Source organism: Anas acuta, chromosome 3 (assembly GCF_963932015.1).
Source record: "Anas acuta chromosome 3, bAnaAcu1.1, whole genome shotgun sequence".
In the NCBI taxonomy this organism is placed as follows: Eukaryota; Metazoa; Chordata; class Aves; order Anseriformes; family Anatidae; genus Anas; species Anas acuta.
Genome location: NC_088981.1, coordinates 43733532 through 43749161, shown reverse-complemented (window position 1 = coordinate 43749161; position 15630 = coordinate 43733532). Strand labels below are relative to the sequence as shown.

The 15630-nt window shown below is 36.2% G+C and overlaps 1 protein-coding gene across 1 annotated transcript in view; it reads right to left on the bottom strand.

The window, feature by feature from the left end:
• Positions 1 to 8012: 8012 nt before the first annotated feature.
• WDR27 (WD repeat domain 27) overlaps positions 8013 to 15630 on the bottom strand; it is a 122410-nt gene continuing 114792 nt past the window's right edge. Inside the window, exon 24 of the mRNA XM_068676862.1 lies at positions 8013 to 8635. Within this exon, the coding sequence (XP_068532963.1) occupies positions 8588 to 8635 (48 nt within the window). The 3' untranslated portion in view covers positions 8013 to 8587. The remainder of the gene's footprint in view (positions 8636 to 15630) is intronic.

The following is a 15630-nucleotide window of genomic DNA, read 5'->3' as shown; positions in this document are numbered from 1 at the left end:
GTTAGACCAAAACATATACTTAAAATCAATCAGTTCACCAGTCTCATTTTGTGGACATCCTTTCCTTTGCTCCATTTAGAGAAAGTCTAAGAGGAACTTTATACTCCTAGTGAATATTGGAGAAAATTAAGGCTTGAAGCCCCTGTATCTTTCATATAATTTGGCAGCCTACTGGAATGAAATTTGGAAAAAGCATTACAAGAGGAAACCTCACCCTTCTTACAGGTTTCCCTCTGGGAGAAAGCTATTTCCTTTCCTAATTACATTTTTATAGGTGTCTTCTTAAGTAATGTATTAACTGCATACAGTAAATATGAAATGCATAGGGATGTTGCTAGGTGTTAGTTCCAGTTGTCATTTATTAACTTTAAAATGTTTTTCCAGCCTGTGTGCCAGAGGACTATGTAGGATGATGATGGTGTGTGTATTCTATGACATATATAAAGGGTGTGCGACTTCATTACCCATAGTGAATGTCCACAGTTTGAAGAAAAATGCCTTAAATCTCCAGTCTCCTCCACCCAAACTATATTCGTTTTTACATCAGCCAAGAAATCTTTTTTATCCATACTTTAAATTATTCCAACTGCTCTCAACATGCAGATTAATAAAGAATGTGTTTAAAATATAGATAATATCTAAGATTATTTGTATTAAAGCACCAACTGTCAATCTGGAAAGTGCAAGAGTGAAAGCACTTCTAAAGAAGAAAAAAAAATATATTGATGTGACTCTTGAATGAAACCTGAAAATGTATTTTACAACCACCACTATACAACTGTGTTTCCTTAAGCAATTTTAGTATAACTTACATCATAAAATCAAAAAGCTAGAGTGGATAAAAAGGGCTTTGGATAAGTTAAAAGAAAAAAAAAAATCATACTCCTGTGTTAGGACAGAATAAGGTAATTTGCATTTACTAGATCCCACAGCTCCATATTGTGCTTTGTTTGTCAGAGAAAAATTCTCTGTAATGACTTCATGGGTGGGAGGAGAAAGGCAGAAAGGGTAAAAGAAAACATACCACCATGTCAGACCACTGATCGTAGTGGTTTCAACTAGAGGAGAATAAAAACTTTTTCCAACTGTACTTCATAGCCCAGAATCACACACGGTAGAAGGCATTTCATTCATTTGTTCAGCTTCTATTTCCTTTCCTTGAGATGTCTTTTTATCTACAGTTGAGGAGAGCATATTTTATATTCATTAGGCCAAGCTCCCCTGGTGTAACCCTAGCTAAGTGTATGGAGTTGGGCCAGGAACACTTTCAGCCTCTGGTCTCGTTCTTTCTGGAGCCATTACCACCTGAAACCGGCATCCTCCCCTGAGGCATGGCTTTTTGGTCGGCCAGTCGGCGTACACAGACGTAAGGCAACACTTTCTGCCTGGTGATTGGTAGCTGCCTATGAGTCCAGTCTACAAATTGGTAAAATGAGATACCTTTGGGTATTGTGGGAGAGTAAACTATATACAGGCATTTCTCTCTTCCAAAATGAGAGCTTAAATGGCAAGTTTAGGGGCAGGTGCTATCCTGGGAAAGCAAAAAGTGCTTAATCCAAGCATTTTGGCAGATCTCTGAGTAATAGCATGGAAGCAGAACAGCAGCTACATTACTATGTGCTGTTAGTTTTCACAGCTCACATTGAAAGTCAGCTCTAGGATAAGTTTGCCATTGCAGGCTTTGCAAACAAATGGGAAGTACTCAACCATTGTTCCAGTCAGCCCTGAATTCGGGCCTGTATTTAAATTATAGCTGCTATTTCTTACTTTTTCTCTCACGGTGGTTTAAAATAATAGAACATGGAGTGAGGATTCAGCTACATCTGAGCTTGTTCCCTGCAAGCACAATGCAGCTTGACTGTTCACGTCACCCAAGGAGAAAGACTCTGGGTAGTGCTTGTAGTCAATTAGAACTCTTCTTTCATGTAGATATTTAAAAATATGTTAGATTAAAAAGGCTTTAAAAGTAATAGGGCTCAAAATTTTGAAATCCTGCCTTGTTTTAAAATTAAAAAAGGCACACAGCAAAATCAGGTTAACTTTTATCCTTCACTTTTACTGCTGTTAAATGCCACATCAAGAGCCTGAAACAATGCAAAAAATGTTAACTTCAGATAGTCTGCATTTTTCCTCCAGTCTTAAGAAAATTGTGTAATTCTTTTCATCTGTTAATTCAACTGTTCAAAGAAATGTTATGCAATAATATGCAAGCTCCCTGTATATGAAACAGCTAATGAGAGAAACAGCAGCTGGGAGTCTCCAGTCACTCTCCTAGAATGGTCAGTCCTGCAGTGGAACACTGTAGCCTTTACAAGAAAACTGCATAAGTATTCAGATAATATCTTGAAGAATAAAGTAGCAATACGTTTCTTCCTGTCCCTTTACAGATGCAAATACCCCAGGTCTGAATCAACGCAGCCAAATGGTAACATTTGATGCTACCACAATACAAGGCCCTTGAAGAGAAGTCGGAGCTTTAACTCATCTCAGTTTTACCATTGCAAATGAAGAAGGCTCTTTAAAATGCTTGCAAAGATTAGGTGTAAGATAAATGTGACGTTTTTGTGGCTACAGTGCGTGGTCCAAGGACTAAGTTGTACTTGCTTTTCTCATGGCAGGAACCTCCTTGTACCTAACAAGTGGTTAGGTTCAAGGCCAACAAATTGTTTCAAAGTCCATGTCCTCAGATTGAAACAAACAAACAAAAAAAAAGTGTGAATATAAATATGTGCATGATTGAGTGCTTTTTTCAACAGTGGATGTACACAAATTCCTGATGAGCAAAGGGACATTAAATTTGCACTATGAGATAATAAAGTACTGATAATACTCACATTTTTGACCTCAACAGCATCAGTAAAAGCTGAAGTGCTCTGTTTTCACTGGAAAGCTAGGATAAAGTAGTAATTTCAGCTAATTATATCACTGAAAGTCCTCTCCCCCAGCCCCCATCTGAACTAAGTGAAATAAAAGGAACACCTTCTTTGGCAGTAAATATAAAACCTAAGAGCCAAGTCAGCAGGAGATTGACTTCCTCCACCCTCCAGAATCTTTGCTTATTAAATTTACAGACAATAATAAATTAGGAGGGGCTGGAAACACTTGGGAGCACAAGATCAGAATTCAGTGTGATCTTGACCAATTGGAAAAATGAGATGAAATTATGCAGGAGAGAAGTCAACATGGAAATGTGTGAAGTTCTTCCATTAGGAAGGAGGCTCAGCTGCATACCTCTGAGGGGGACAACAACTACTCTGCTAGCAGCTCCTCATAAAGGGCTCTGGGACCCCAGCAAACCTATGGGGTGAACACAAGTCAGTAGTGATACATAGCTGTAAACAAACTCAACACTACAGTAGAATATCAAATTATGAGTGCTATATTTAAGATTCACCAAGACATGCCTTCAGACTACACAGTACTGACATGGTGTATAATGGTGTAACCTTCTGGCAGCACTGTGCTTCCACAAAGAGCAACACAGAGCAGGAAGAAGTGCAGAAAACATCAAAAATGAACAGAGGTCTGGAAAACATGACCTATGAGGACAGAATGAAAGACCTGGCTTTGTTTAGACTAAAATAGAGAAGTCTGAGGGGAGACATGATAACAATCTGCAAATATGTAGAAGATTGCTGCAGAGAGGACAATGAATTATGCCCTGTGCTTTATGGATTAAGACTGAGAGTAATGGGTTTAAATTGCACCAAGGGAGTTTCCCACCTAGGGAGGCTGTGGAATCTCAGTCACCAGAGGTTTTTAGGAACTGTTTAGTCAATCATCTGTCAAGAATGATTTAGAAGTAGTTGCATTGGGATAGTGGGCTGAGCTTTGGAGATGACTTCTCAAGGGTTCATCTTTCTTCTGTGACTGGATGACAGTTTCAACCTAATCTTACAACACTTTTCTTCTCAGAACAGACTTTTGCCCAGTAATAAACAAAGCAAAACAATCCTTTGTTCATGGGCTCACTCTTCTCCTGACAGTGGAACCCAAATTTGTCCATCTCTTCTGGGGTCACTGCAGGAATATGTGCTAGGAAGCCACTTCTCACCTCACATCCCTGTGTCATATATCTAAAAAAAAACACCTGTATTAGTAATAGTCAGTAGTTTCCCTTTTCTATTCCTGTAACCTCTTCCATCTTTTAACCCCCTATTGATTTTCCCACACCCTTCTTCTCCATCATATAATTTTCTCTTTCTATTCAGTCTCAATAGCCTACAACTCTCTAGGACTTGTTTCTGTTTCTATATACTCCTTCCCATCTCTCTATCCTCATTGCCAAGCTCATATTAGACATCCTATGTCTACTCAACATTTATGGCACATGGCCCAGCATTAATACTCCTTCCATTCTCTTTCTCATGCCCTTTGCCATCAACACTTCTGTACCTGTCCTTGAGACAGTTGCTCCATCCATTCTTGCTCTGAAACCATCTCAGTCACCCATAGCACCATCATTTCTCATTGTCTTATTTCTTGTGCTTCAAGGAAAACAAGATGTCTGTTTCATTTTTGCCTCAGTAACCACCTTCTCTTACAGAAACCTTTTTGCTTTTTTTACGTCCCATACTATAGATAGGTCAATGGGGAGCTTTTGATACAGCTGTGTGGGCTCTTATTGTGGAAACCTACGTCCTCCTGAACAAAGGCTACGTGCATTGAGGCGATGCTTCAGGGATGTGGTCAAGCATTACTCATTGGTGGAAAATAAAAATTTCTTTCCTCTGCACTTCCACAAAGCTTTTGCTTTTTTTTGCTTTCCCTTTTCCCTTTAATTAAGTTATTTAATTAATAATAATTTTCCCTTAATAATTATTTTTCCTTTAATTAAATTATCCTTATCTCTCAACCAATGAGTTGTTTCTTTCCATTTCTTCTTCCCTCCTCTTCTGAGGAGGGGGACTGAGAGAGCAGTTGTGGTGGCATTCAGCTGGCTAGCAAGGTAAAACCACCACACTCAGGAGTGACTTTAATGCTCAGGCTCTCTCTCTTGTTCTCTGCCTGAGCTATGCTGTAGGTACACCTGAGCTATGCTGAGCTTTGTAGGTACACCTGGATCTGCCCTTGTATTTTCCTGATTCTGACCCTTAACTTGACCTGATGATGTCATCTGCTGATTTCACCTCAGACCTCCCTCATCAGTACAGGCTTCTCTGGCAATCTGGACTGTTTATCCTGGCTCTTGCTGCCTGGTTTTCCCTATTAATATTGCATTTAAAAAAAAAAAAAAAAAAAAAAAAAAGGAAATATAATCAAAACTGCAGGAACAGGAATATAGAACTGCGTATTTCCACCCTGTCCACAAAGAACTGACATGAGGCCTGGGTCATGCTCTTTTCCTCAGGGCATTACTTAACAGCATCAGTGTTACTCAGCATTACCCACAAATGAACAATCAACACATAACACATATCCACAGGGTAAAGTAGACCATTTTCTCTCAAACAAAGAATTTCTCAATTTTTTCTTGTTTCTGGAAGCTTTTTTCCATGCTTTCTTTTCCATTTTTCCAAGCTCCAGAGTTTGCCACAAACCCAAATAGTATACCTATTCAATTAAGAAAGGTTTCAGTTTCATTCCATGCAGGAAAATGGATAATACCTGATATTTTGCAAACCACTTAATCCCAAACAGTTTTTAACAGGATCCACTTTAGAATTGTGCTGTCTGCTTCCTGTATCTTGTGACCTTTAAAGAACGATACCAAACTACTCTGGCAACCCATTTTAAGAAAAGAATTCAGTGACACTCAGTAGATGTTCAACTGGGAAAGTCCCCCACATAACAGTTCCCAGAAAGACAGGAAAACACCATTCATTTCCCCAAAATGCAGGACATTCAAGGATATATGTTACATGTAAAACAGCAAAAATTTAATGAAATTAAGCTATTCTTCTGCCAATCATTTTCCTCACACATTGCCACATAGTCCTTCAAAGCCAGAGTTCTAATGTTCATAAGCTATTTAGGAAATACATATATTTTTTTTTAATTTTTGTCACTTTTTTTTCAAATAAATGTTTGAAAGCATGCTCAAATTCCTCAAAATGACCTATTAAATATTTACATTTACAGTTTTCTAGGATTTTTTTTTTTATAGCTGAGATATATTTAGTTAACCAGGAACTTTTCCTGTCTCCCTTTAGGACCGTCTCATTCAAAATGGCTTTGTCTTTATGACAGGAACTGAAAATACAAACCTTCAGGCTTCCCTGTTTGAAAACCAGAGTGCCTCTGAGGGCACGTTATACTGAAAAGAAACCTTTTATTATTGCAATTCTTTAGTAATTAAATGTAGACTCCTCTGTGCTTCTATCAAACAGATCTCACAAGGATAACCTACTGATTATGATAAATTTAAGTACAATATGGGATGGTAGCACCATCCATGACTGTTTTTTCCTCGTGTTTGCCATTAGAAAACCTGATTTCAAGCATTTAATTTTGCCAGACTTGAACTGTGTCAGCTAAAGTTTTCCATTCTCAAAACCACAAGTATTCAAGCATTTCTGAGGAGTCCAGGGGGGGATTTTTTTTTTTTATGTATATATATTTTTTTTTGGACATGTGACAAAATTGTAGTAAATTTCCATTTGAAAAGATCTAGTTCCTGTGTGGTAGGGCAGATTGTCTCACCAGGAAGGAAAAAGGTGTTAACAAATTATTGGTTTACCAATGAGCTGCACATCTGCAAGTCTCAGATAGATGAAAGTCTCTATTCAGCTTGGATTAATGATGCCGTGGCTATTGCCAACATGCCCTAAATTGCAAACCATAAAGCCTCAGAAAGCTGAGTCTCACATTAAGCAAATTGAGATGATCCATTAGATTTGGAAGAAGAGATCCTTCTTCAGAGATCAAACTAGCACAAAAGATTAGGAAATGTTACTGGGATATGCGTTGGCTGACTGGGGACAGACTACAGTTACTCCTGGAAAGAAAGGTATCTACAAAAGGGAAACATTTCCATTTTACTTCATTTCCATGGAGACTGTGACAACCTCCAGAGCAAGGAATCATTTTTTTTTTTTTTTTTGAGTGTGGCCTCTGTATTCTGTCTTACTCCTGCTTCAAAAATCTGGATTTTTAAAAAAGCATTAATTACAGCTCACATATCCTCAGCAGAGATATCAAATTTTCTGAAGATTCTATCTCTACTAAGCAGGCTGCAACCCAAAGCTGAACACCTTCCTTGCAAATACCACTTGGGCTATGCCAGTTTTCTGTATTTTAATAATGACTCCTGATGCGGAGTCCAAAGCTTGCAGATGAGAAAGTCAAATAAATAAAGTCTGAAGAAGACCATCCAAAAAATCACTATGGCAAAAATAAAAATTTCAATCCTGCTGATAACCCATAAGTGTAGTGTAGTTTATCAGTGTGTAGCCACAGGATAGAATGCACTCTCTTGGTTAATCTGGTTTTGAGCTGGAAAAGTATTCAGGTGTGTTATTCCACATTTGCTTTGACCATACCAGAACTGATTCTGATATTCAGACTCCTGAGCATTATCAAACTGTGTAAGACTCCTGTAGTTATTGATGAAACACTTGTATTGTGGAGAAGATCAAGATGATATATAGTGAAAGCATAGGATTTTGCTTCACAATACTAAAGCACTTTCAAAAGAACTTTGCTAAGGAATTTACACAACTTATGGAAGTATCTTGATTTATATATACAAAATTTAACATGTATAAATTGGAGGTGCTGGTTGAACACAACATTTTTTACCATACTGAAGGTGACTTGGGCATACTGATTGATTTGACATAGCAGTGGGGAATCAATTTTTTCAATTTTTTAAAGTGGAGTGATTAATGAAATTTAGTGATTCTGTTCTGGCAAATTAAACTGAAGTATAACCACAATTTTCCAGTGGAAAATAACATCTGTCTCCTTCAACTTGTCACATACATTATCTATATTTTTATCTGTTGTCAATGAAGGCTCAGAATAGGTATTTAAAAAAAAAGTTTTAAAAAGCATTTATCTAACAATATTTTTTCTACGATGAAGACAAGTAAACTAGGAAGAATACAAAAAAAAATTTTTTTCAAAAGTTTATTTTCATATTATTTTAAATATTTTCCAAAATAATTAAGAGTTATTCAAAGACAGAAATAGTTTACTTACATTTAAAGGTCGTTGAATAATATCAGACTGCAACAAGACCATAACTTTTTAATAAGACTGGCAGAGTTGTTCTTTTAACTTAGAGCAAAATGGTCACAGGCTAGAAAAGCTCTACAGCTTACACCCAACAATCAAAGGTGTCCTACAGCTTACACCCAAAACTCAAAGCCACTTCTCTGATGATTTCCTGGAATGAAGTCAGAATGAGTAGTCTCACTTCATCAAGAGATCTTTTGTCCTTATTTTTGCAATAAAGGCATCAGATTGTACAACAGAAAAACTTTGAGAACAGTTTGAGGAATTTCCAGAAAATAAAATCAGAAGAAATCTGTACATTAAAAGGGAATATTATGCTGCTTGCCTATGGCCAGCTACTGGTCGCCTTTCTCTCAGCATGTCGTTATTCTCAGAGTAGCAGGTCCAAAGCTCCATATGCTGGCAAATCTCAGGGCAGAAACAATTGGAGTTTGCCACCCAAGGTGGCTGTGGTGAGCTGTAGTTCAAAAGAAAAGAACATATGGCTTTAGTAAAAATCTTTCCAGAGAGTGAAGTTTGCTTTTTTGTACAACCAACTGAATAAAGACCATCAGGAAGATATTTACATTACTACTATGTTAAGAGATCCAGAACTTACTTTAAAAAGTGAAACAACATAACTTGTAGACTATTCTAACCCAAATTAATCTGAAAAATCTATTTTTCCTTAGATTTTTCTTTTTGAATTATTTCAAATTTGTGTCAAGATCAGGTAATGTATCAACAGTCTGTAAAACCAAAGCATATGTTTAAACCACGTAGAAAGTTAAACAGGCTTCACTGTGTTTGATTCAAGAAAGAAACATGGAAGAAATATGAAGGAGATGGAATAAATGGAGATGGAAAATAATATGAATTAAATGAGGCATACCAACAAATGCAGTTTTCAGATTTTCATTGGTGTTAAATGTAGTATAATTTCCTTTCCAAAAAAAGTATATTGAAAAAGGACACAAACCTTTATAAAGAGGCAAGCCTCAAAGATGTATTAAGAGCCTTTAGCTGCATTAGCTTTCTTTTATCAATTGCACAAAATCTTAATTTTAAAATAAAAGTACTATTTTCTGCAATTTCTTTTATAAACAAACACTTGAAAGTCTGCTATAGCTCAGATAGCAATGATGTACAAGTGATACCTTTTATTCAAGTTTATTCATGTTTATCCTTTGCATATTAGGATTTGCAGTTACTGATGCCAGTGACAATAATCTGAAGAGCTGGAATCACAACCACATCTCATGCTTTAACCAGTTCATCAGAATATGGTCTCATCACATCACTCATTCTTCTATTTAACTTTTTCTCATCCTCATTTTTCTTGACCTGTTGTTTGACATGTTTACTCATTTGCTTACTTCCTTTGGTTCAATGAATTAACTTTTTTGCTATTGGTTTGGTATACCCTCCTTCAAAATCTCCAATGACAAATTATTGTAATCTCTCACAACTGTTATCTACAAAGACTGTGACTTTAGTTTTCTTATATTCTTCTTTCTCACTCTCACTTCTGTAATCTTAAAACTATAAACTACCCAGAACTGTCCAATCTGCCATATGTAACTGCATTTTTTTTCCGATATCCAAGACTTTTACACCTTTAACAAATACTTTTATTGGCTCCTTATCTACCTCTGTAACTTATTATTGGAAAGAGGATGTATTTATAAAATATGTAAGTAATCTATCCTAAGTTTCTCTATCCATTTATCTTGTGTGAAATAAAATATTTTTATTATTATATCAAATTATTAGCAAAGAGATGACCTAACCTGAGAAATCAGAGATGGATTCTATTCTAACTGAAGATTCATTAGTAAAACAATTGAATTTTTACAAGACCCAAGAAGGTCATCTGTTCTATCTTTCTGCTCTAGATGAAACTACTGAAAAAAGTAGAATGGGTGAGCTATGGCTTTGTCTTGCCAAATCTAGGAGAACTACAAGAACAAAAGATTTCACAACCTGTTCTAGTGCCACACTGTCCTGGTGATTTTTTTTTTCTAATTTCCATCCTGAACCTCAAAAACTGCAGCATGTACTCACTGCCTCCTGTTATAGCCTACTGAAACACTGCTTGGCTTCCACCTGATAAATGTAACTGCATTCCCTGAAGTACTGCTACATTCCCCTTCCAGAGTCCTACTGTTCTTCCACTAAAAATTGTCTTTCTACTTCATCTAATCACTTTCCACATATTTGACAACACCAAAGCACAGAATCATAGAAATGTTGGCTGAACTAAAAATGCCCACTTCCTAGCTTTCATACCTCCCCTGTTTGGCCGTGTGCTCTAAGCCATTGATTTTCTCACAAGTCCTTCTTTAAAGGAAAAGTCCTTTCTACCACTTTTTCAACCTGCTTTCATTAGCAGTAGATAAAGAGGCTGCCCTTAGGCTGTGTCACTCTCCTGAGAAGCATTACACTCAGTATCTTTCCATTGGCAAAAGGAATATTCCCTAAATAGAGCCAGGCTTATTATTATTTCTAATCCAATTAATGTTTTAAAAGTCTAATCAAAATAAAGTGATTATTAGACAACTACAATGATACTATCACTCATAATCCAAACTGCCTATAGAAAAGCTTCACCAAAAAGAGTTTTTGATGGGATTGGTGAGTCATTAGCATCCCGAGTTCTTCCTTGCAAATTAGCTTTTTTATTTTTTTATTTTTAAATGACATATATAGCTAATTCCTGAATTGTATTACACCTTTTAAAATTGAGTTTATTGCAGTGTCACCCTGCTCTGTCAACCTGCTTTCTTGTGTCAACTGACTTTAAATCATGTTTTTCTATTCTTTCCTGCTACTGAAATAGGACAGAAAGATCATACAGGTATAGGGGAATTTGTCAGATGACCACATCAACAGATTTCTTGTTTCAGTCCTGTGAAAAAATTGCATGTATTTCTACATCTGTAGCTATGTCTATATTGATAAGTAGCACAGCAGCAGGGGATATGTAGAACAAAAGTGTTGGTGCAGAGTTGGTTGTAACAGCCACGTTACTTTCAGAGGGTTAATATAACCAGGTCTACTCTAGTCCCATATTAGAAAGCCTGTTAACACACTGGAGTTTGCTTTAACCTCTGGAGTTTGTCTTTTGGTTTAACTTGATCAGAGACTAATCCAATTCACACCTTCAGGGAGCATACAGTAACAAGAACCAAAGTTGTATAAGCAGGAACTGTAAGATTCCCTTCAAAAGCATTGAGATCCAAACTAGATTGCTAAAACACTCTCAAAGGCAGTCCAGTTTAGCCTTCAGATTTTACAATGACTCATTGCTAAAAAAGTAATTTTACATGTTAAATTGGTGTATCTGTTCCAGAAATGGCTGAAGATAATGCAGAAACACCCTAATTACTGTTTTACATTGTATATTACATTTTGGACGACACAGAAATTTGAGGTTAATTGCAATCTGCATTAACATGGGCCAAAAGAGCTACTAAAAAGCTAACCTGTAGTGCCTTTAAAATCTCTGAATAAGAGCTATAAGAGCTATTAAAGCTGATAAAGAATGTGCTCACATATTTAGAATCCATTGAAATTTGAATATTTTTTTCAATAAGAAATTGTGTTTAATTTATGACAGTATTATATTTCCAAACATAGCCTAAGGAAGCACAGTGAAAAGAGGTTCTAGAAGGTCCTTCTTACATATCAGAACATGTGGAGCTACTGCAGAAACTTATTTTTAATAGACAAAAAAAGCCAAAAAAATATCATTTCAAATATTGGCAAGAGAAAAGACAGCAAGAACTAAAGGGAATAGATGCAGTGTTTTTGAAATGATAAAAAAATATATTCCTTAGTTTGCTAAGGCCCAGGAAGCAGAATATACTCTCTAGTGAAACAGGCATAGTATTTTTCTCTAAAAATTTAGAAAGCTATTCATTGACTCAAATAATTCTAATGTTTCAGTTCAATTATTTCATTTCAAGTGATGTCAAATTTGTGAGGGATTTAAGTCACTGGGAAACTGAAATAAGTGTCATTTTAGGAAGCCAAATAAAATACAATGGTTATAATAAAATTATTATGGCTGTAAAAAACTCTACATTTCTACTTTTTCTACTGCTGAATTAGTAAAATATTTGCTTTGGGCTCCAGACTTAGGAAGTCTTGGTTTCAACCAATTATATTATTCTTTCTTCTCATATATATATTGATGGAATCATAAATTTGAAACTGTCCTTCTCAATCATTTTTAAAAAGGAAAAAAATATATATATTTTAAAAAGACCCTATCTCCCCCTTTCTGAAGTTCAGTCTTGCAGATCAAAATGTGTTTGCTAGGTAAATATTTTCCTGCAAGAATATTGAACTCTGCAACACCTGTCAGCCATTACTATTCTAGCCTCAGTTACCCCAATTACTCAGCTATGCATTATGATATTAAAAAAAAAAAAAAAGACACATGTTCGGAAGTGGAATACAGGCAACTGACAGAAGTCACATGCTTGCACCATATACTCAGGAATAAGCACTTCCATTACTTTGCTCACAGCATCATATTAACTGTGAGATGTAGGCAGCACATGGGAGCTTCCCTGGAAACATTTTAATTTCCTCTTATGCCTTGACTAAGCAGGGACCACTAGATCAGTTCATTTGTTGTTGATTGTCTCAACAATCACTTACATGTCGGATACATATAAGTGATTTTTATATAGAAAGATGAAGTGTTATGGAAAAGCCCATCAGGTACTTATTTGTTCTGATTATAAGACCACCTTTTCTCTCTTTCTTAAAGAAAGATTAAAAAACAAACAAACAAACAAACAAACAAACAAACAAACACTGTTTTCAGCTGATTCTCACAGAAACACTGAGCCTGCAGTTGGATGACAAGGTCCCATCCTACTGCACTGAGTCCCACTCACCCCACAGACTAACACAGCTGATTCTGTTACAGTGGTGGTGACACTGGGCACAGAAGATGCACCAGCAAGTCACATTGGTGGCACAGAAGCGTAACCCAACAAAAGACAGCCTCACACTGTGGCTTCAGATATAAGTTAAACAAAAGTCAGAACAACCGAATGTCATCTTAACAAGTAACGGTTTTGAAAATTAACTTGGAATTAGTCACACAGATAAATCACAGGTAGAACTCCTATATCTGTAATGCTATGCAGCATTATCTTCAGCTTCATGGTGTTCAGCTAATTATGACAACTTAGAAAAGGTACTGCTCAAGAACAAGCACCATCTTTTACTGCATATATTGCAATACTCTCACACTACTCACTAATACAATAAATATAAATTTTAGGCAGTAAGCATATATAGCGACACATTTTTGGTTTTATCACCTTTGAATGGATAGATGTGATCTCTGAAACTACAGTCAGCACATTCAGAGCTTCAATATAAAACTGAGACAGGGCAAACAATGTGGCTAAAGTGAAATTGACAGGACTACCACTAAAAACTAGTGTTTACCAGTGAAAACACAGTCACCAGTACAGTAGTACTTACTGTTTGACAGATAGCAACAATCATGAGCAAAAGGACAAGCAGACTATATAGAATTGACTTTATTATATTTATCCTGTTCTGAAAGTGATGTCTAATGCAATGTAACCTTCAGCACCATTATCCCTGAAGATACATGGTACACAAAGGACTTACCAACTCTGTTTTTGTGGTTTAACACAAGAACACAAACATATAAATAGCACTTTGGAAAATCTTGTTTTCTTGAAAGATGACTGCTTAATCTGACAGCTATACTCTAAACATTCAATCAGTTAGATCAAAGCCACATGTTTGTTTGTTTTTTTTTTTAACAGACAAGACAGAAGTTTTTAATAAAGATAGCCCTCCTATTGCAAAAATGAGAACTGAAAAAATATAAAAAACAGTTTAGCAGTTTTTAATCATAATACCTGGAGGCATAGAGTCTGTACACATAATCACATAGTGAGTACAGACAGTGGCATTCAAGATCTGAAGACTTTTCTGTGTTCATAGTACCCATAGATGATATGCTAACTTTTTTCCTCTTGTTATGCTCAGTACATGCATAGGGCTCATAGAGTACATCTCTGTATTTCTGTTCCCCCAAAACATAGAACCCACATCTCAGATTTCCAGAAGGAAATCTATGAAGAAAAGAAGACTGCCAAGAAAATCAGTCTGAACATGTCTGGAAAAAAAAATAAAAATCCACATGACTTAGTTGAAAGGATTGACACTTAAGGTAGAATTCACTTCACCTAAATTTTGTTGTATCTAATATCTGTATGTGTTATGGCTTGAATGATGGCTTACATGTCTACAGGGACTCAAGTTCAAAGGCCAGTGTGACTTAAGATATTAAGACAGTTGTTAAAGGAGTCACCATCAATAGATATACAGAGATGTTCTGGATAGGGCTTGGGCCTATAAAAAGAGGAAGAAAGCATTTTCTAGAATTGGTAGGAAGGATAATTATGAAGAAAACCAAATTATTCAACAGCTTGAATTTGTATCATGCAAACAATGCCTCACACTTGGCAAGCCTGAGTGGTAGAGAGGCCAAAGAATAAAGACATTTTTTCCAGACCACCTATATGTGCAGAAATGTAACAGATCTACAGTATTTTCCCTAGTCACTCAGAACAATCAACCAAGAAAAGAATAACTGACTGCAACTTAGAGTGTCTAACCCAGCTTTCTACTAAATCTTTACAGCAAAACCTTGTTTTAAAACCTCAAAATTTTATTTTTTATTTTTTTTTTCTAAATAAAGTTGTCAGGAAATACAAATCTGAAAGCAACAGTATTAATTTCATGGCCTTACCTGGGCTTTTTGTCATTTAAAGTTCTTAAAATAGTTACAACATACACATACTTCAGCAAAGCCAAAATGTGTGGTCATATTTGTTTGAAATTTCTGTTCAGAATACTCAGTGCTCTTATTCAAGTGCTTTTATCTGGAACATAGGAACAGAGATCTAAGACCCACCTAGTTAGACACCATCTTGGAATATGACTCCAAGAGCACTATAAATAAACGCACTGGACAGAGTGAGATAGATGTAATTTGCACTTAGATTCAATGTAGAGACTTCTTGAGCCACATACAACTTCTACATATTCAGTAGTGTAGTTGGGGGTTGGCCCTGTTGGACTCCCTAAACACAAGCAGACACTGTTAGCATCTAAAATCTGACCTCTGCATGTATCCTGCTGCAGCATGGTAACTGAGTTCTCCCTCTGATGTGGAGCTTCCTGCCCTCACTGATCTTACCGTAACACAGACAGTGTTACCATACTGGTTGTGTTACTAGTATATGAGTCCAATACTTTTATTCTTCCTGTAGAAGCCTGGGAATTTCAGCCTGTACATGACTCCTTAATTCTTGCTGAGATTTATTAAATTGTTTCTTTCCTAAGCTGTTTTTTAACAGAAAGCATACGTCCACTGCTATCAAGATTTCCTCCCCAAACATTTTGCAA